General features: G+C 45.4%; 1 protein-coding gene across 2 annotated transcripts in view; it reads right to left on the bottom strand.

Annotated features, from left to right (window-relative positions):
- The window catches only part of disc1 (DISC1 scaffold protein), a 199,423-nt gene that overhangs the window by 136,028 nt on the left and 40,796 nt on the right, over window positions 1-22,599 (bottom strand). For both annotated transcript variants that reach the window (XM_070884674.1, XM_070884675.1), the window contains exons 2-4: window positions 13,228-14,273; window positions 6,545-6,614; window positions 3,118-3,274 (exon numbers count right to left, since the gene is read on the bottom strand). In XM_070884674.1, coding sequence (XP_070740775.1) covers window positions 3,118-3,274; window positions 6,545-6,614; window positions 13,228-14,273 — 1,273 coding nt within the window. The remainder of the gene's footprint in view (window positions 1-3,117; window positions 3,275-6,544; window positions 6,615-13,227; window positions 14,274-22,599) is intronic.

Below are 22,599 nucleotides of genomic sequence, written 5' to 3'. Positions count from 1 at the left end.
GTCGTTGAAGGAAAGGGTTGGTTGGACTAGTTTGTGGCACACTTCTTCCACTGCCTGCGCTTGGTCTCGGCGACGCCCTCGAGGTGCTCAACGCCCTCCCGGGTGCTCTTCCTCCACTTAGGGCGGTCTTTGGCCAGGGACTCCCAGGTGTTGGTGGGGATGTTGCATTTTATCAAGGAGGCTTTGAGAGTGTCCTTGAAACGTTTCCCCTGCCCACCTTGGGCTCGCTTGCCGTGTAGGAGTTTCGAGTAGAGTGCTTGCTTTGGGAGTCTTGTGTCAGGCATGCGAACAATGTGGCCTGCCCAGCAGAGCTGGTCGAGTGTGGTCAGTGCTTCAATGCTGGGGATGCTGGCCTGGTCGAGGACACTAACATTGGTGCGTCTGTCCTCCCAGGGGATTTGCAGGATCTTGCGGAGACATCGTTGGTGGTATTTCTCCAGCTATTTGAGATGTCTACTGTACATGGTCCATGTCTCTGAGCCATACAGGAGGGCAGGTATCACTATAACCCTGTAGACCATGAGCTTGGTGGCAGATTTGAGGGCCTGATCTTCAAACACTCTTTTCCAAAGCCGACCAAAGGCTGCACTGGAGGTGGTGCTGAATCCCGTCGTCAATGTCTGCTCTTGTTGATAAGAGGCTCCCGAGGTATGGGAAGTGGTCCACATTGTCCAGGGCCATGCCGTGGATCTTGATGACTGGGGGGGTAATCATGTGTGGCGTGGATGGGCTGGTGGAGGACCTTTGTCTTCCGGATGTTTAGTGTAAGGCCCATACTTTCATACGCCTCAGTGAAGACGTTGACTATGACTTGGAGTCAAGACGGCCCAAACACCCAAGGCCCCACCCCACTGCTGCCCAAGAACGGGGAGACACTCATCAAGGACACCGAGGCAGTCAGGGCCCGCGGGAAGGAGCACTTTGACGATCTCCTCAATCGAGACTCTGCCTTTGACTCAAGCGTCCTCGACTTCATCCCGCAGCATGCTACCCGCCACCACCTCAGCAAAACCCCAGCCCTGCATGGGTAGAAAAAGTCGTCAGCCAGCTATGGGAATGGATGGAATCCCCGTTGAGGTGCTAAAATATGGCGGAGAGGCACTATTGGCACGAATGCATGACCTCATCTCTCTCGTCTGCAAGGAGGAGAGCATGCCGGGAGATCTCATATGCAGTAATCGTGACCATCTTTAAAAAAGGGGATAAGTCCGACTGTGGCAACTATAGAGGAATCTCCCTGTTATCAACCACTGGGGAAGTCATCGCTAGAATCCTCCTCAACCCATATTATAATCGCTCAGCCATTGGTGGCCGTGCCTTCTGTTGCCTAGGTCCAAAGCTATGGAATTCCCTGCCTAAACCTCTCTACCTTTCTTTCCTCCTTTATGATGCACCTTAAAACCTACCTCTTTGACCAAGCTTTTGCTCACCTGTCCTAATTTTCCTTATGTGGCTCGGTATTAAATTTTTGACTTATAATACTCCTGTGAAGCACCTTGGGACGTTTTACTATGTTAAATGCTCTATATAAATACAAGTTTTGTTGTTGATTTCACCCAAGAAGCTGGACAAAACATTGGAAACACTTCAACAGGGTACGGGCAAGTTAAACTAGAGCAGGAGTGTCCATGTTTTTTGTCTTCATGTCAGTCTAGGTGTTCAACTAGGATCCTGTGGATCACATATAAAGTTTAAATTAATGTTCCCATTAACTTACTTATATCTCAAACTACTGTTACCAACAGATCTTGTTAATTAAAGATTTTATCCATTAATGAGGCAGCAGCTTTAAGAATATTCCTTTACAAACATCCAGATTCATAAAATTCAAACAGGGCAAACCAGGGAGTAAGAAACTTAAGTAAAAATAAGAGAGAGTTGCCAAGACTTCATCGGCTTGATTGATCTGACTTACAGGTTAGTCAAGAAGAACAGAATTTGAAGTGCAGGGAAACTACTAATATCTAAAAGAACAATTTTCACACTCATGCAGCTCAGGTTATACCAAGGCACATATACATTGCAATTTTTTTTAAAGCTCAAGTGATTTTAATGAATATACCCTCTCAGGTGAATGTAAAAGATCCCATGGCCTTATTTCAAAGAAAAGCAACGAGTTCTCACAGGTGTTCTGGCCAATATTTATCCCTCAACCAACACCTAAAAAATGATCATTTGGTAATTATCACAGTGCTTATTGTGGGACCTTGCTGTACACAAATTGGACTGCTGCATTTCCTACATTATAACAGTGACTACACTTCAAAAGTACATAATTGGCTGTGTAGCTCTTTGGAATGTCCCGATGTTGTGAAAGGCGTGATATAAATACAATTTTTGACCGGGACACACGCGCTCTCTCTCCCTCTCTCAGAACCTAGTGATCTTCAACTAAACTAGGCGTCTCTAAGCTTTTTGTCTTTATGGGTTGCATAAGGTGCATACTAAAGAGCCTTGAGGATCACACAAAATTTAAACCTATGTGTTGTGTATGGAGAAAGAGTCAGACTGAACACTGTGAGCTCAAAGTAAAGTGTGACCTTAGTCTTTTATTACAAGTCTCCAGAGTGCTGCTCCAACCTGTGAAGCCTTCTTAGATACCTGTGCTCCCAAGGGATTATGGGATCCCTTGGGACTCCGGGGAATGAGCCCTCTGGTGGCTGTACAGAGTAAATACAAGTCCACATATATAACACTACGTGCCCATTAATGTGCATATACAGTCCCCATTGCTTACAGTATGTGTGTTGGTGCTAAGACGATTTGTGTTAGAGCTCTGTAACCTCAGGATATGGAAGGACATGTGTACTATGTTCTAGGCCCTAGCTACTAGTCTGGAATGGCAAGGGTCAGCGTGCTCTGCTTGCAATGGAGCTGCTCTGGGATTCAGAGAGCCTCCTTATAATTAGTGTCATCAGAGAAACCCAACAGAGAGGGAGAGCCTACCCATGGGTTCCAATGGTAGCAATAAAATATATATCTAAAAAAAAGACATTTCTGGTATAATTAATTTATTCTATAAAAAGCACTCCCCTCAGAATTTCCTTCTCCCTTTATATACACTGACTTTTATTTCCAGTTTTGCTTTGCATTCAGATAATAGAGTAATGTACATACTTATTTAAGATACAAAAATTCTGGTGCTCAGCAACTTGTGCTTGAAGTTCAACTTTTTGTAGAAATCTTGCAATACAAGGATGGTAGGAAGGCAGCTGGAACTTTAAGGAACTCTTCTCCCTTTTCAACTCTGCTAACTTCTTGTTGAACTTGTCAGCTATCGCAAAATCAAATTATAATTTTAAAGCTATTGAGACAAATGATATTCTTTGTAAATTAAAACAAGTCTCTTTACAATAATAAAAATGAGACTGCAAATTAAGATTTAACACTGATCTGCTCCACAGTTGTTTATGTCAGTGTGCAAATTATCAAAAGCAAATCAGACATAACTGCACAGCACAGTTCCACAAAGCAATTATAGTTTAAGCTAAAGAAATAGTTAACTAAATATATTCCACTACTAGAATAGCGAACTTAGCTTCTAAAGCTATGTGTAGATAACTCAGCAGTATTGGCGAGGCAAGACTCCAGTGCCATAATCAACAGCAGTCCAGATGTCTAGAACCAAGAATTATAGAAGTCTCAAAACAAAATAAAACCAAAGTAGAATGGAGCCCTGCAGGGGTGGCTGCCACAGCAGGTCAGATTAATGATTGCCCTATGTGCATTTTGTGTGCCCTTTGTTGCTAAGTTTCATCAGTTTACATTATATGATCTCAGCATTTGTAGTTCAGTGTGATATCTGCACAACTGCATAAGTCACCAGTACGAACCAGTGAGAATGTGAATGATCTAGGATGTGTCCACTAAGAAGCATCGATTTTAACTTGGGACAGGTTTGCACTGTGCGGGCGACAAATCTCCATGACAGCATCATTGTGAGGCTTAGGCAATTTTAACTCTTGAGCGTCACTTAAATGTGGGAATGCTGACTTCTGGCTGATTCCAACAGGAATGTGAAGACTGGCGGGTGGGAAGAGGCAGAGTCTGGGGACCCAAGGGAAAAGTCCCAGCACATAAATTAAGTGCCTTTAATCAATAATTAGGAACATTAGAAATAAAGGGGTCAAGTTTCAGCCTGAGTTGCTCCTATTTTTTTGGAGCAACTAGTTTAGAATGGAGTATCTTAGAAATTGCAATTCTTGGCATTTAGTTTGCTCCAGTTCTAGTGAGTTAGAACAGTTTAATTTTAAAACTATTTTTTTTTTCCCAGAAGGGGGCGTGTCCGGCCACTTACACCTGTTTTGCCAGGAGGAAGGAAGGTGGGAGGGTGGGAGAGAGGAGGGGGAGGGAGGAGAGGAGGGGGAGGGAGGAGAGGAGAGGAGAGGGGAGGGAGGAGAGGAGAGGGGGGGGAGGGAGGAGAGGAGAGGGAGAGGAGGGAGGAGGGGGAGGGAGGGAGGAGAGGGGGAGGGAGGGAGGAGAGGGGGAGGGAGGGAGGAGAGGGGGAGGGAGGGAGGAGAGGGGGAGGGAGGGAGGAGAGGGGGAGGGAGGGAGGAGAGGGGGAGGGAGGGAGGAGAGGGGGAGGGAGGAGAGGGGGAGGAAAGGGAGGGAGGGAGGGGGGGGGAAGAGGAAAGGGAGGGAGGGAGGGGGGGGAAGAGGAAAGGGAGGGAGGGAGGGAGGGAGGAGAGAAGAGGGAGGGAGGGAGGGAGGAGAGGGAGGGAGGGAGGAGAGGGAGGGAGGGAGGGAGGAGAGGGAGGGAGGAGAGGGAGGGAGGAGAGGGAGGGAGGGAGGGAGGGAGGAGAGGGAGGGAGGGGGGAGGAGAGGGAGGGAGGGGGGAGGAGAGGGAGGGAGGGGGGAGGAGAGGGAGGGAGGGAGGGAGGGAGGAGAGGGAGGGAGGGAGGGAGGGGGAGAGGAGAGGGAGGGAGGAGAGGGAGGGAGGGAGGGGGGAGGAGAGGGAGGGAGGGAGGAGAGGGAGGGAGGGAGGGAGGGGAGGGAGGGAGGGAGGGAGGGAGGGAGGAGAGGGAGGGAGGAGAGGGAGGGAGGGAGGGAGGGGGGAGGAGAGGGAGGGAGGGAGAGGAGAGGGAGGGGGGAGCTGAACGAGCCGGGCCGAAGACTTCGGGTGGGGCTTGCCCCGCCGAAGATGTGGGGGGGGGTGTGGGGAAGAGAGGAGCGGACCGGACCTGAAGGGGGGTGGGGGAGGAGCCGGAGCGGAGCGGGAGCTGGGGGGGGGAAGCGCCGGACCGGGAGCGGGAGCGGGAGCTGAACGGGGGTTGGTGGGAGCCGGAGCAGGAGCTGAAGAAGAGGGAGGTCCAGTCAGATCTTCGCCGTCCCGGTGAGCCCATTGGGCCAGGGCTAGAGGCGGCTTTCTTCGGGCCCCTCCCACACAGTTTCGGGCGCCTGGAGCTGCTGCACCTGCGCGCCACTGTCGCGCGCATGTGCAGAGGTCCCGGCACTGTTTTCAGCGCCGAGACCTGGCTCCGCCCCCATAGCTTGTGCTGCGCAGAGGGCCTAGAATGTTCCAGCAGTGGGGAGAATACCAAGGTAAGTTTTAGGCGCGGTTTTGAGCGCGGAAATCAGGCGTGGCTCGCGGGGCTGCGCTGTTCTAGCCGCGGCCCGAAACTTGACCCCAAAATGTTGAAACTGGAAGCAACAGTGACTATCTAAACATGGCTTAACGCAGAAGATGGGAGTGAAGAATATTTAGCAATATAGGTTGTTCAGAAAGATACAAATGATGAGAAAGGAGAACAATGTGCAAGATAATCGGGATATAAAGGAAACTGAAAATATTTTAGAGGAAGGGAAACAAATTAAATAGTTTGGTTGCGAAAAAAAATTGTTAGAGGACTAAGTTAACAATTGGGGATTGCTACAGGCATCCAGGACAAGTGAAGCAAGGCAACATTATTTTCTAGCTCACAGGAGAATGTACAACTAATAAATTTGTAATAATAGGTGACTTCAACCAATCCAATATTAACTGGAATAGCCAAATGGAATTGTGGTGACAGAATCTAAATGTGCCACAAGACTCTTCCAGATGCAGTGTAATACTCATCTGGGAATATTCACATCTAGAATAGATTCAATCAGGAAGGTAGACACAATTTAGATATAACAGAATCGTGAAAGATGGGTAATCATAATATAATTAAATTTGAGATTTGACAATCAGAGGCAGTAAAGGCCAGGACAGAAGTATATGATTTCAAGAAAGCAAACAATAGAATGAGGGAGAAACTAAAATAAATCGAGTGGGATATACTGCTGAGTTGGGAACAGTCATAGCAAAACAGAAACCCCCAACTTCCTCTCATTAGAGGTGAATCAAAATCAGCAGTTTGCCTTATGGAGCATCATAGGCATGTATCCCATCTCAACATTATATTCATGACTCATTTATGCATCAGCACAATAGGACACTGAACTTTCCAGTCCTAATCATTGAGGGAATTCAGCTCATGTTCTCAAAAAGGACACAATTCAGAGCAACATTTTAGAATAATGCAATTATCAATTACGAGAAAATCCAACAAGAGCTCACCTTTCTCATAATCATCTTCCTGTACAGCCTTCTTCTGAAGTTTCTGTAGCTTTAGGATCAAAGACTGAAGCTACAGATGATTAAAACAGAAAAAGTCATAAGGTAAAAGCTAGAACAGAAGCAACGGAGCATATTTGAACGTTTCAAAGATGAATTCTTTGGGAATAGTGAAGTTTACCATATACAAACTTCAACATGCATGCATCTCTAGATCTTTTATGATGAAAAGGAAAGATCTGAAACTAGATATGCGTGAGATACATATATAAAATACACATAGATAAATATGCACCAAGTATAACAAAATCCTAAACATATGTATTATTTCTGACACATTGCAGAGATAAAATCTCCCTTTAGTGGCAGGTGCTAGATGTTCACGATACCAGCTAGTCACATTGTACAACTTGATTTTGCTCCTGAGCCCCCAGAAGATGTTGTGCAGAAAGCTCTAAGATTTCTATGGCACAAGTGTCAGATCTGCTTATGGATGAAGTATGGCAGTAGTCAATTCAGAGAGTTTGGTTCTGCACAAATTTAACCCAATGTGACCCATCGGGCTTCAAGTACACAAAGTGCCTCCAAGAAATTGGACAGCCTCATTGTCTCAATGATATTCGAGGCAGCACAAAGCACTGTTCAGCCACTACTTCATTACTGGAGCATTCCTGGCATATCTCAGTGTTAATGTTTAATTTTCTGTCTGACTTGAAGCTGGTTTGTGGAACAATCAAAATTAGATATAATTGTAGTTGGAATATGATTCTAGCAATGAGGCAATTTTATTTACTCTTTTTAAAAAGAACAGAAGACAGTGTAAACAGGTATCAGTTACTGGGAAGGATGTTTAATTTTTATTGGGCCGAAAATTCCGGCCTTGCCGGGTGGGTACGAAGTGCGCCATTCCCGGCAAGGCCTCGCAAAAGCTGGTTTTCAGGGCGCAATGCGCATGCGCTGAAAACCGGTTTTCCGATCTTGACAGATCCTCCGCTTCCCCGGGAGAAAGAAATCCATGCGGGAGAGATTGGGCTATTTGCCTAACTCATGCCCTTCGAATGTCCTTCAAATTTTTACACCTGGTTAAAAGCAGGTGCATAGCTTACCTTTTACCAGCATAAGAGTTTTAAAACAGATAAAAATTAAATTTAAACACTCATTTTTATATTAAAAACCCTGTCCATTAAGGTAAGTTTATTTTTACTACTACTAAAATATGTTAAAAAATATTCCAAAAAATATTTTTTTTCTAAAACATTTAATTTCAATTAATTTTAAACATGTCAGGTATTTTATTTATTTATTATGCTGTGGTTTAGTGTTTTATCTCATTGATAGTAATGGGTGTCTGTACAAACAGAGCTCCCATTTTTAGCAATAAGAATACTGTATAGTGATTGGTGGTCCAGGCCCACGTGACAGCGTGCAGCGTCGAGAATCCGGAGTTCTGGAGTCCGTAATATTACATAATCCGGACACCGGACCGATTGGTGACAGGTTCGTCCAGAATCGAGACTCCAGGATGGTATGTTGCCTTCCTGGTGCAAGGGTCAAGGATGTCTCGGGGCAGTTGCAGGACATTTTGGAGGGGGACAGTGAACAGCGAGTTGTCGTGGTACATAGAGGTACCAACGAAATAGGTAAAAAATGGGATGAGGTCCTAAAGCTGACTTTAGAGAGCTAGGAGTTAAATTAAAAAGTAGGACCTCAAAAGGTAGTAATCTCAGGATTGCTACCAGTGCCACGAGCTAGTCAGAGTAGGAATCGCAGGATAGCTCAGATGAATACGTGGCTTGAGGCGGGGTGCAGAAGGGAGGGATTCAAATTCCTAGGGCATTGGAACCGGTTCTGGGGTAGGTGGGACCAGTACAAACCGGACGGTCTGCACCTGGGCAGGACCGGAATCAATGTCCCAGGGGGGAGTGTTTGCTAGTGCTTTGGGGAGGAGTTAAACTAATATTACAGGGGGATGGGAATCCATGCAGGGACACAGAGGGAAGTAGAATGGGGGCAGAAGCAAAAGATAGAAAGAAGAAAAGTAAAAGTGGAGGGCAGAAAAACCCAAGGCAAAAATCAAAAGGGCCACATTACAGCAAAATTCCAAAAGGACAAAGTGTGTTAAAAAGACAAGCCTGAAGGCTCTGTGTCTCAATGCGAGGAGTATTCATAATAAGGTGGACGAATTAACTGCACAGGCAGCAATTAATGAATATGATATAATTGGCATCACGGAGACATGGCTCCAAGGTGACCAAGGCTGGGAACTCAACATCCAGGGGTATTCAACATTCAGGAAGGATAGACAGAAAGGAAAAGGAGGTGGGGTAATGTTGCTGGTTAAAGAGGAAATTAACGCAATAGTAAGGAAGGACATTAGCTTGGATGATGTGGAATCCGTATGGGTGGAGCTCCGGAATACCAAAGGACAGAAAACGATAGTGGGAGTTGTGTACAGACCACCAAACAGTAGTAGTGAGGTTGGAGACAGCATCAAACAAGAAATTAGGGATGCGTGCAATAAAGGAACAGTAGTTATCATGGGTGACTTTAATCTACATATAGATTGGGCTAACCAAACTGGTAGCAACACGGTGGAGGAGGATTTCCTGGAGTGTTTCTAGGAACCAACTAGAGGGCTGGCCATCCTAGACTGGGTGATGTGCAATAAAAAAGTACTAATTAGCAATCTTGTTGTGCGAGGCCCCTTGGGGAAGAGTGACCATAATATGGTAGAATTCTTTATTAAGATGGAGAGTGACACAGTTAATTCAGAGACTAGAGTCCTGAACTTAAGGAAAGGTAACTTCGATGGTATGAGATGTGAATTGGCTAGAATAGACTGGCAAATGATACTTACAGAGTTGACGGTGGATAGGCAATGGCAAACATTTAAAGATCACATGGATGAACTTTAACAATTGTACATCCCTGTCTGGAGTAAGAATAAAACGGGGAAGGTGGTTAACAAGGGAATTTAAGGATAGTGTTAAATCCAAGGAAGAGGCATATAAATTGGCCAGAAAAAGCAGCAAACCTGAGAACTGGGAGAAATTTAGAATTCAGCAGAGGAGGACAAAGGGTTTAATAAGGAGGGGGAAAATAGAGTATAACAGGAAGCTTGCAGGGAACATAAAAACTGACTGCAAAAGCTTCTATAGATATGTGAAGAGAAAAAGATTAGTGAAGACAAACGTAGGTCCCCTGCAGTCAGATTCAGGTGAATTTTTCATGGGGAACACAGAAATGGCAGACCAGTTGAACAAATACTTTGGTTCTGTCTTCACGAAGGAAGACACAAATAACCTTCTGGAAGCACTAGGGGACCGAGGGTCTAGTGAGGAGGAGGAACTGAAGGGAATCCTTATTAGTCAGGAAATTGTGTTAGGGAAATTGATGGGATTGAAGACCGACAAATCCCCAGGGCCCGATAGTCTTCATCCCAGAGTACTCAAGGAAGTGGCCCTCGAAATAGTGGATGCATTGGTGATCATTTTCCAACAGTCTATCGACTCTGGATCAGTTCCTATGGACTGGAGGGTAGCTAATGTAACACCACCTTTTAAAAAAGGAGTGAGAGAAAAAACGGATAATTATAGACCAGTTAGCTTAACATCAGTAGTGGGGAAAATGTTGGAATCAATCATTAAGGATGAAATAGCAGCGCATTTGGAAAGCAGTGACAGGATCAGTCCAAGTCAGCGTGGGTTTATGAAAGGGAAATCATGCTTGACAAATCTTCTGGAATTTTTTGAGATGTAACTAGTAGAGTGGACAAGGGAGAACCAGTGGATGTGGTGTATTTGGACTTTCAAAAGGCTTTTGACAAGGCCGCACGCAAGAGATTGGTGTGCAAAATTAAAGCACATGGTATTGGGGGTAACATACAGACGTGGATAGAGAACTAAGTTGGCAGACAGGAAGCACAGAGTCGGGATAAACGGGTCCTTTTCAGAATGGTAGGCAGTGACTAGTGGGGTGCCGCAGGGCTCAGTGCTGGGACCCCAGCTACTTACAATATATATCAATGATTTAGATGAAGGAATTGAGTGTAATATCTCCAAGTTTGCAGAGGACACTAAGCTGGGTGGCAGTTTGAGCTGTGAGGAGTACGCTAAGAGGCTGCAGGGTGACTTGGGCAGGTTAGGTGAGTGGGCAAATGCATGGAAGATGCAGTATAATGTGGATAAATGTGAGGTTATCCACTTTGGGGGCAAAAACATGAAGACAGAATATTATCTGAATGGCGACAGATTAGGAAAAGGGGAGGTGCAAGAGACCTGGGTGTCATGGTTAATCAGTCATTGAAAGTTGGCATGCAGGTACAGCAGGCGGTGAAGGCGGCAAATGGTATGTTGGCCTTCATATTTGAGTATAGGAGCAGGAAGATCTTACTGCGTTGTACAGGGCCTTGGTGAGGGCTCACCTGGAATATCGTGTTCAGTTTTGGTCTCCTAATTTGAGGAAGGACGTTCTTGCTATTGAGGGAGTGCAGTGAAGGTTCACCAGACTGATTCCCGGGATGGCAGGACTGACATATAAGGAGAGACTGGATCGACTGGGCCTGTATTCACTGGAGTTTAGAAGGATGAGAGGAGATCTCCATAGAAACATATAAAATTCTGATGGGACTGGACAGGTTAGATGTAGGAAGAATGTTTCCGATTTTGGGGCAGTCCAGAACCAGGGGACAGAGTCTAAGGATAAGGGGCAAGCCATTTAGGACTGAGATGTGGAGAAACCTCTTCACTCAGAGAGTTGTTAACCTGTGGAATTCCCTACCGCAGAGAGTTGCTGATGCCAGTTCATTGGATCTATTCAAGAGGGAGTTAGATATGGTCTTTACGGCCATAGGGATCAAGGGGTATGGATAGAAAGCAGAAAAGGGGTACTGAGGAGAATGATCAGCCATGATCTTATTGAATGGTAGTGCAGGCTCGAAGGGCCGAATGGCCTACTCCCGCACCTATTTTCTATGTTTCTATGTTAATCCGTAAAATGTTCCGGAATCCAGACCCGAGAACCCTGCCAACCTCGCCCCCGCCGCTGCCCGACCTCGGGGCCTCCTCGCCGGCCCAACCGACGACCTCCTTGGCGGGGCCCACCTGAACACCTTGGCAGGGCCGGCCCGCCCGAACACGTCCTCCGGGGGCCCCGCCCAACAACAACCTCGGTAGAGCCCGCCGCCCGACAACAACCTCGGCGGGGCCGGCCCGCCTGACAACATCTTTGGCGGGGTCCGCCGCACGACAACATCCTCAACGGGGGTCCGCCCGACAACCTTCCTCGACGGGACCTGCCTAACGACATTTTCCTCGGTGTGGCCCAATGGTCCGCCAACCTGCTTGGCGGGGTCTGCCTGACGACATCTTACTTGGCGCGGCCTACCCGTGACAACCTCCTTGGCAGGGCCGGATGGCCCGAACAGCTCTTCGGCGGGAATCGCTCCCCGCCACCCTTTCTAACGTTCCGAAATCCAGAAATACCCGAACTTCGGCTCGGGTGTTTCCGGATTCGTGATGTTAGAAAACAAATCGAAAGTCCGGAAAAGCCCAGAATCCAGAATGGCCTCGGTCCCGAGGGTTCCGATTTTAGGCGCTGCACCGTATACGTACCTGAAAGACATCTCCCCATGTGCTGCGCGGCGAATCTAGGCCTCCGACTGGAATCTCTACATTCCTTTGGGACCACCAGGTACTCTCGTAGATTTTTTGGGGGGTCGGAGGCGTTCGTACGAAGGAAGCCTCCGACCGCAATTTTCCCCCCCAAATATGTATTTAGGAATGGGGAGCTGGCATTGACTACAGGCTGAAGATGAGTCAACTGAAACCAAAATGTCTGCCCACTAACTGTGCTTTTGTAGGTCGATACTAAGATGTGCCCATTATCTTCCAGGATAAAACTCTTATTGCAGACCAATCAAAAACAACACTATCAAATATAGGGGGAGGGGGACTATTCATGATTTTGCTTGAAAATGAACTACACAGTTATGAAACCAACAACAAATAGCAAAGGAAATATTTCTTTCTGGCATGGATAGAAATGTAAAGACTAATTGATCACAAGTGGGGGGAAAGAAAAACTATGGGTGCAGTTCAGAACTGGGTCTTGCATGTACCAGAGTAAAGGGCCTCACACAATCAGGCCTTGTATGTAATCAGCTAGGATATACTAGACAATGGTGTCCCCACATACAATGTTACAAATCATTTCAAAACATGAGGCAGAGAATTATTTTCAGGTAAACTATAAGTAATTCTTGAAAATGTTGACTGCTCACAAGACCTCCATAAAACCTAATAATTTTACTTTTCCTATAACAAACTAGTAAGTTCTTTCGAAATTGCCACTGAGACTAATTCTACACAAACATAAGTCACTGAAGTTTAATTTATGTATAGATAATTACAATTCACTCTATGGAAGTTTGAAGAGAAAGCAGTTAGCTGCTGTTTCTATCACTCTTCCAACCATGATAACTCAAGAATTATTTAGCCTTCTGTCAAACAAAATTCTCCTGAAATCACCATTCTTGGTCATTTGTTCAATGCTTTACAGGAAGGACATTGGTGAATTCATACAACAGTCTCTACACAATTTGTTTTAGAACTTACCACTGCATTTATAACATAATGGTGCACGCAACATTGAACATTAACAATTTAGAGTATTCTGATAATACTAGCCTTTAACTTCATTCTGTTTTCAAGCAGGCAATCTTGAAGAATCGGTTCATACTTCCTCAGTAAGGAATTACATTTCTGGTCAAAGGCAGTGATGCTGCTTTCATACCCTGAAGTTACAGATGAGCCAACAGAAGAGCCATCAGAAGAATCAGCCGAACACAGAAATGGAATGTCTATATCAAGTGAGAGCAAGTCCTTTGATTCTGTGTTCATGCCACATTTAATGTCAACACTTTGGCTCACATGCAAACAAGGAGTCTCAACATCTTCCCATAAAGGTTTGGGGCAGAACTGATTTCTTGCTAATGTACTGACATCATACTGTCTCACCTGTGGCTCAGCTTTGGGAAACTGTAAAGTTGAAACAAATACATTCTGCTGCCGTTCATCTTGACTATCAACACCAGTACTGCTACAATTTAATGACATTTGTATGAAACTGAAGCTTGAAATGAAGGCATTAGCTGAATCTATGTCTTCATCTATGTCCCAAGGCTGCAGTCTTTGCAAATTTTCACCATCCACTTGTTTATTTGGACTAGTAACAGCTTGTGGCTTGCTTACATCAATACCCTTTTCCTTTTTACATTGTGTAAGGCAAGCATCCTTCTTCTGTAGACAGCCTGTTGGCAAATGCTTGGAGTAAGTATTAATTCCAGTGTAACAGGAGCCATCACGACTGTCAGTCCACTGACAGTTAGAATCAGAAGAACACCGAATGCTTTCCAACGTGATCATATTTGGCCTGAAAGCTGCAACTACAGCACTTTCGGCAGGTAAGTGATTTGAAACTGTATTTTGATGTTCTGCAATTTTGTTTTCCCTTAGGTGCTTATTATTTAAGCAGTGTCCCTCCAATGTATTAATATTAAAAGACAAGTCTGTACAAGTCTTTCTTTCATTTTCGACATGTTGTGATACCAAGTGGACACCAACAAGAGTAGGGTGATTTAACCTTTGTTCAACATATTTCCTCATATACCCTGGTCTCTTTGAAAGTTTCTTTTTGCATGAATTGACTCCAGTCACTATTGAAATACAATGATCTGAAAAAAAGAAAAACATTAAAAAAAAGAAAATCAGATACATTGTTGAATAATTGCTCTCAAATTCAACTCTTCAATTAATATTGTTAAGTATTGAGCACAAACAAGGAGATAAGATCATCTCTACAATAAAAGCTATACTTCAGTTACTTTAAAAAAAACATTAAAAACTGAAACTGTGGCTCACTTTAATTAGTAAGAAAATGTTCCAATAATATTTACATACACAAGTACTTGTGAATTACAGAAATTAAACCATGTGCCACAAGACTATGTAAATCACAAGCATTACTGATATAATTTATGTTGGTCACGCATGGCTTATTTCTGTCAATCACCATTAGTTTTAATTTTCTTGGGTTTTATAGTTCCTCTCTCAAGAAAGCGACCTCCATGTGCCAGTCTTCCTCTTTTAAACTTCATGCCAGTCTTCGTAGGTATGTTGGGCTCTACTGTGCAAATCAGATGTCAAGAGTTCACATGTGGAAGACTGACTACTCATAATTCGCTGCTTCAGGATGGCTCCTGGGCTGGCAACTCCCTAGGGAGCTCCTTTGCTGTACAACTCTATCCTTGCCCATCCGTTGCCATCCTTTGCCTTTTCCCCTCAATCTGTTTAAGTTACCCTGGCACCAATAATGGGTGCATTTTAGCCCTAAATACAACTTCAAGCTGCAAGTTTAAAAGTTACCTGGTCCCACCTAACTGTTTTTGTTTTCATCAGTGAGCAGTGGATCTTTGCTCAAATTTGGCTTTCAAGTTCCTGGACTTCTCTGGACATCAAGACTACAGTTTTCCATTGGGCTACACTGCAAGGTTCAGCTGCTGTGAATCTGATTTTCTATTCAGTTGCTTAAGTTTTAAGGTAACTTTTCCTAGCCTATAGCCTATTACCCACTGCTGCTGTTAACTGCTGAGCTTATGACTGTCCTACTGGTTTTTCAGCTTTTATTTTGCTGCAGTGTGCTTTCTGGCCAGAAATTCACTCTTCTGAACTGAAGTCCACTTCTCCATCGCTTCTGAATCTTAGTGATCTCTAACTTTGTCACCATTTTTCTGCCCCATGATCAATTCTGCACACCTCATGGTTCTTCAATCCCATGAAAATACATACAGCAGTAAGTCCTCCGATACTCTATCCTTCAAATAGCTTCTGGACTCACGCGCCCTCCACGTCTGCTTCCAAACCTGACATCAGTTCATTGATACTCCAAACTGACTCTATCCTACCTACGTCAACTTTATCCCACTGCAGCACCTCTGACTTTAACTTTGGACTCCATCCTATTGTCTCTTCTCTATTTCCCATTTATAACCATGACATGTCTAACCTACTCTTGCTATATAACCACATCGAGGTAACTTGAGTTTCCGTCTGCATTCATGTGTACGTTTTGGCTGCCATTCTGGACCTGAGCTGATCACTTGTATTTCCACTTTGTCCACCTCCATTGCCTTTTTGCTTCTCTTCTCTTTACACCCCTCTGCTGTTTACATGCCTCCTTTCATTTCTCCCCTCTTGGGTATTCTGCTCCCACAAATCCTTATCCCAACCCTTCAGCACTTCTCAACCTTCCTACACTCCTGCTACTGTCCCAGGTTTGACCCCCCCTTAGATAGCTTGCAACTTCCATCTGTGCCTCTCTCGGCATCCTCCAAAGGGTCCATCGGGGAACTCTATGCTGCTTCCTTGCAAGCAGAAACTCCATCTGACCCTACCTACTCTCTCGACGATCTGCCCGCCCAGTGCACCCGCTGGGGGCTAATCATGCCAATGAACTTCCCGTCTCACTTAACCTCTCCTAGCGTTGACCCCTGTGCACTCTACCAGCTGATCCACTATCACCTCCCCTCTCCGCATCTCTCCAGAATGTTCGTTCATTTGTGAAAAAGGCTCTGGTTATCCAGGAGCTTATTGCGGATCAGAGCATCGACATCATGACCTTGAAGGAAGCTTTGCTGACCAGTGATGACACCTTTCCCCTTAATGAAGCCTTCCTGGTTATACCTTCCACCACTTTCCCTGCCCAAACTGTTGCGGTGGCCGTGTGGCCCTTATCACTAAATCATACCTTGATCTGTCCCCCTACTCCTCCTTTGAGCATCTCACTTTGTTCCACCTCATTCACCTCTCCAGTAAAATCCTCTTTCTCTTCTGCCCACCCAAGTACCACATCAAGTTTCTCACTGATGTACCTTCACTGTTTTTCTCCCTCAATCTCTGCAACAAGCAACTTCTCATCTTCGGTGATTTCAACCTCCACCTCAACTCATCATGCCCGCTCTCCTGAGTTCACTGCCCTCCTAACCCCCCTTAATCTCTCCGTCCATATAAGTTTCCCCACTCATATTCACGGCCACCCCCTCGACCTTGCCATCTCATATCGCCCCTCTACTCCTATTGTGTTAATTACAGATAAGTCTGTCTCTGAGCACTACCTTGTATCCCTCTCCACTCGCACCCCCCTTCCCCCGCCCAACCCACTTGCTTCCATGTCCGCCCCTAGAAAAAGCTCTTCCCCAAGTGATTTACAACTAATGTTCCCCATTAGTTGCATGGCTGTGCAATTCTCTGCAGGTCCTGCGCAGCCGGTGAGTTGGCTTTTGTATAGAAAAACCGTGCATGCGCAGAATCTTGAATGACCTTCGCAGCCCCATAAAGGGGCCACGCAGGCCAAAAAAATTAGAGGGAACATTACTTACAACTGCACTTCCGAACTGTCTAGCGTCGGCCCTCCATTCACCATGACATTTCTGTAGCTATCAATCTGCAAAATCACACTCTCACCTCCACTTTTGATACCCTTGTCCCCACTAAAACAGATATTCCTTCTTACGCTGGTCCCCACCCGCTGGTACAGCCCTCATCTCCTCTCCGTTAAATCCAAGGGACGCAGACTTGAACACATATGGTGGACAACTGGTTCAGCCATTCATCGTCAGAGCTGGCTAGAACACAAAGCACTATAGGTTGTCCTCTGCCAAAATTGCTCACTATCCTGGAATGCAAAGATTACTCCTGGCTTCTCTTCTCCACTGAAAACCATCTTCAACTTCTCTGCCCTACCTCCTCCAGCCTCACTAACAAGTGCAAGGAGCTCATGAACTTTTGTCACTCAAGTGCAGTCCACCAGTTTAGCTGCCTCGCTACTTCCCTCCCTTCTCCTAGACCACCAAGCCAAACTTCCTTTGCCCTATCCTTGAACTTGCATCATTCTCTCCTATCTCCCCATATGCCTTCCCGAAGCTCATGAGTCATCACGAGACCCACCACCAGCTCCTTCGACTTTACTCCCACCAAACTGCTGATCACCCAACTTTCCTTCCTGGCCCACATGTTAGCTGATATTAATAGCAGTTCCCTCTCCTCAGGTACTGTCCTACTCCCATTCAAATCAGCTGCATCATCCCTCTCCTCAAAAAATCCACCCTTGACCCCTCTGTCCCTTCCAAACTACCACCCAATCTCCAATCTCCCTTTTATCTCCAAAGTTCTTGAATGTGCAGTCCCCACCAAAATCTGTACATTCCTTTCCTGCAACTCCATGTTTGAACCTCTCCATCAGGTTTCCGTCCCTGCCACAGTACTGAAACTTCCCTTATTAAAGTTGGAAATGACACCCTATGGCCGCGACTTTGCCTACTGAAGAGAGCTCAGTGCGGCCGAGGTAGGTGGCGGGTTACAACCCCACTCCCAGCTCCATCCCGCTCTGTGAGAAGAATTTTCCATTGATGGGACTTGTTAAGCTCGCCCTGCGAGGTTCCCAGCCAATTAAAGGGAAGCGGGTCTGATGATGTAATTTGATGACGCATCATCAGCCAGTTTCCTTAAAGAGACCATGTCCACATTCATTTTGACAGTTGTGTTGTCAGTCTTCTACATCACTGAGATGCTTCAAACACCGACAAGCACTGCACACTCTCCCATGACTCCCTCCATATACTTATAGAGTCACAGCATGCAGGGAGGTTCTCTTCCCTTCCAATGGGTGAAAGAGACCTCCCCAGGACACCAGCGCAGCCTGGTTGCGCATTGCACAGGAGGACACAAGCAGGGATGCCGTCAAGAGGACCTGGCTGCAGTGGCGCAAACCTTTCAATGATCTCAGATCATGAAACGTTACTGCAAAGCCACACTCAACCTCATCCTGCTGTGCCATTTATCACATCTCCATCATTCTGCCTTCCCTACTCTACTCCTGCACATCCTTACTGACACCAACTTACCTTGCAACTCCACCCATTCCTCTCTCTATCTACATTATCACATCCCCATCTCACTAGCCTCCCCTCGCACTCGCCCTCATACTAGTGCAATCATACCAACTAACAACACACACAAGGGTGTTTTCGCCAATGTTCATGAAAAGTTTCTGCTGATGTGTTGCCAAATCTTTATTTTCAACACTTTGCCTTCTTGGACAGATTTGTGTGCACCTTTGGAAGTGGCTTAGTGAGTTGCAGTGAATAGTGAGACAAAACGGTAACCACCGCCCCCATCCCCCCACCCTCGCCAACCCCTGCAATGGTGATTAGTGAGAAAGGAATGGCTTGGGCATCGCAGGGATGCTTTATGGTGCTGGTGTTGGGTGGTGCCAGCCTGGCACATCATGTGGCAGCTAGGGTGTAGAGTGTCAAGTAAAGTAAATCTGGCCATGGTGAGACCATCCCTGGCCTCCCAGGAAGCAATGTGGTCCGGGGGGGGGGGGGCGATGCCCTGTGTCCTGTGCAGCATCAGGTGATTGTGGAGCAGGTTGGTGCTGTTGTTGGTGATGCTGGTGATGGGGCTGATCGTGGTGGAATTCTGAGGACCAAGGTGAGAGAGGTTGCTCCAAGAAGGTGACAGTGGGTAGAACCTGCATACAGCTGAAAAGTATATTCCAAATCTTGAAGGCTCCAGCTTCTAACATTGGAAAGGGAACAGCTATGAAATGGTAGCTATTCAATCACCTACTTACCTGATGTGATCCCCGAGCGCCGTGAAACTCGTCAAAAAACTGGAAAAATGTTAAGTAGATGGTAAAATGCTGTTTAAGTACCTTTTATCAAGGATTAACTATATCAATTGGTGACAAGTCTGTAAAGCACAGACAGACCCGGCACTTGGGAAACTGACATGGAGGTGGGTTGTCAGTGGGATCCTGACCTGCTGTCAATCTTTCATATTTTGACAGCAGACCTGCTTCCGAACCCGCCCTCTGAGCGCCGGCAAAATTCAAGCCTATATGACAATGACCGTAGTAAACTATCCCTCCTCATCTTTCTTGACCTAACAGCAGCCTACGATATGGCTGACCATACCACCTCCTCCGACGCCTCTTCTCCGTTGTCCAGCTGGTAGGACTGTCCTTGCCTGGTTCCATTAGTAATTATCCAGTCCTGGCCAGAGAAACACCTGCAGTGGCTTCTCTACCTACACTCCCACGGTTACTTCTGGAGACCCCAAGGATCTATCCTTGGCCCCCTCCTATTTCTCATCTACAGCTCAGCTGCTCCTCGGCGACATCATCCAAAATCATAACATTAGGTTCCACATGTACACTGGCAACAAACAGGTCTCCTCATCTCCACCATCTCCAATTTCATAGAATCATAGACTACTATAGCACAGGATGAGGAGACTTGGTGTAGGAGGAAGGGCTTTAAATTCCTGGCATTGGGACCGCTTCTGGGGGAGATGGGTTGCACCTCAGCAACGTCGGGACCAATATTCTTGCTAGTGCTGTTGGGGAAGATTTTAACTAGCTTGACAGGGGGATGGGAACCCGTGAACAAATTCAATAGGGAAGGAAGTAAAGCTGAAATTGGATGGCAAGAATTTAGAAAGCGAATCTGTAAGACAGAGGAAACAAGGGTTAGTAAGTAGTAATCAAGGAGGTCTTCCTATGCTAAATGGTATATACTTCAATGCAAGGAGTACAGCGAATAAGGCGGATGAGCTAAGAGCACAGGTAGACACTTGGGAGTACGACATTATAGCCATTACAAAGACATGGCTGAAAGGGCAGATTTGGCAGATCAATATTCCTGGTTACAAGATTTTTAGACAAGAGAGGAGGTAAAAAGGGGGTGGGGGGGGGGGGGAAATGGCAGTTTTGATTAAAGAACATAAATAGGAGCAGGAGTAGGCCATTCGGAGGAGGAATGATATGTTAGAGGAATCATCAAATGAGACCATATGGGTCAAATTGAAAAATAAAAAAGGGGCGATTACACTGCTGGGCGTGTATTTTAGACCCCCTGCAAAACAGTGGAAGGGAGATAGAGGGGCAAATATGTAGGCAAATTGCTGTGAAGTCCAAAAATCATAGAGCAGTAATAGTAGGGGATCTTAACTATCTGAATATTGATTGGGACAAATATAGTGTGATGGGTATAGAGGGTGCGGAATTCTGAAAATGCATTCAAGAGAACTTTTTAAGTCAGTATGTAACAAGCCCAACACGAGAGGGGACGGTTTTGGATTTCGTTTTCGGGTATGAAGCTGGGCAGGTGAAAGCGTTATTAGTGGGAGAGCACTTGGGTGCCAGTGACCATAATTCAGTCAGATTCAAGGTAGTTATAGATAAGGACAAGGACAGATCAGGAATAAAAGTCCCAAATTGGGGAAAAGCTAACTTTGCTAAGTTGAGAAGTGATTTGGCTACAGTGGACTGGAAACAGCTATTTGTAGGTAAATCAGTGTCTGATCAGTGGGAGGCAAGGAGGAGATCCAGAGCTCAGGCCAAATATGTGCCCCGAAAGAAAAAGGGTGGGAATAACAATTCTAGAGCCCCCTGGATATCTAGGGACTTACAAGGGAGGATAAGGAAAAAAAGGGAAGCTTATGTCATATACCAATGGCTAAATACTGTGGAATCTTTGGTGGAACATAGAAAGTTAAGAGGTAAAATTAAAAAGGATATTAGGAATGCTAAGAGAGGACATGAACAATTCTTGGCTAGTAAAATTAAGGAACACCCAAAGATGTTCTTTAAATATATTAAGAGCAAGAGGTTAACTAAAGAAAGGGTAGGGCCTATTAGAGACCATGAGGGTAATCTTTGTGTGAAGGCTGAAGATGTTGGTATGGTTCTTAATAAATACTTTGCGCATGTTTTCACAAAGGAAAGGGGCAATGCAGATACTGCTATTGAGGAGGAGTGTGAAACACTGGATGAAATAAATATAGTGAGAGAGGAGGTATTAAGGGGTTTAGCAGCTTTGAAAGTAGATAAGTCCCCAGGCCCGGATGAAATGCATCCCAGGCAGTTGAGCGAAGTAAAAGAGTAAACAGCAGAGGCCTTGACCATCATTTTCCAGTCCTCTTTGGATTTGGGCATGGTGCCAGAGGATTGGAGGACTGCTAATACCCTTGTTTAAGAAGTGAGAAAGAGATAACCCGAGTAATTACAGGTCTGTCAGCCTAACCTCAGTGGTGGGAAAATTATGGAAAAAATCCTAAAAGACAGGATAAATCTACATTTGGAAAGGCAAGGATTAATTAGGGACAGTCAGCACGGATTTGTTACGGGGAGATCGTGTTTGACTAACCTGATTGAAGTTTTTGAGGAGGTAGCCAGGAGGGTCGATGAGGATAGTGCATACGATGTAGTGTATGCATGGTCACAAAGGGACTTATCTACTTTCAAAGCTGCTAAACTCCTTAATACCGCCCCTCTCTCACTATATTTATTTCATCCAGTGTTTCACACTCCTCCTCAATAGCAGTTTCTGCATTGCCCCCTTCCTTTGTGAAAACAGACGCAAAGTATTTATTAAGAACCATACCAACATCTTCCACCTCCACACAAAGATTACCCTCATGGTCTCTAATAGGCCCTACCCTTTCTTTAGTTAACCTCTTGTTCTTAATATATTTAAAGAACATCTTTGGGTGTTCCTTAATTTTACTAGCCAAGAATTGTTCATGCCCTCTCTTAGCATTCCTAATATCCTTTTTAATTTTACCTCTTAACTTTCTATGTTCCTCCAAAGATTCTACAGTATTTAGCCATTGGTATATGACATAAGCTTCCCTTTTTTTTCCCCTTATCCTCCCTTGTAAGTCCCTAAAGTCCATGGGATCCAGGGCAAAGTGGCAAGTTGGATCCAAAATTGGCTAAGAGGTAGGAAACAAAGGGTAATGGTTGATGGATGGCTTTGTGACTGGAAGGATGTTTCCAGTGGGGTTCCGCAGTGTTCAGTACTAGGTCCCTTGCTTTTTGTGGTATACATCAATGATCTAGATTTGAATATAGGGAGTATGATAAAGAAGTTTGCAGATGACACTAAAATTGGCTGCGTGGTTGATAATGAAGAGGAAAGTCATGGACTGCAGGAGGAT

The sequence above is a fragment of the Pristiophorus japonicus genome, chromosome 7 (genome assembly GCF_044704955.1).
Source record: "Pristiophorus japonicus isolate sPriJap1 chromosome 7, sPriJap1.hap1, whole genome shotgun sequence".
Lineage (NCBI taxonomy): Eukaryota > Metazoa > Chordata > Chondrichthyes > Pristiophoridae > Pristiophorus > Pristiophorus japonicus.
Note: the sequence above shows the minus strand (reverse complement) of the source record. Positions and strands in the feature narration are given on the sequence as shown.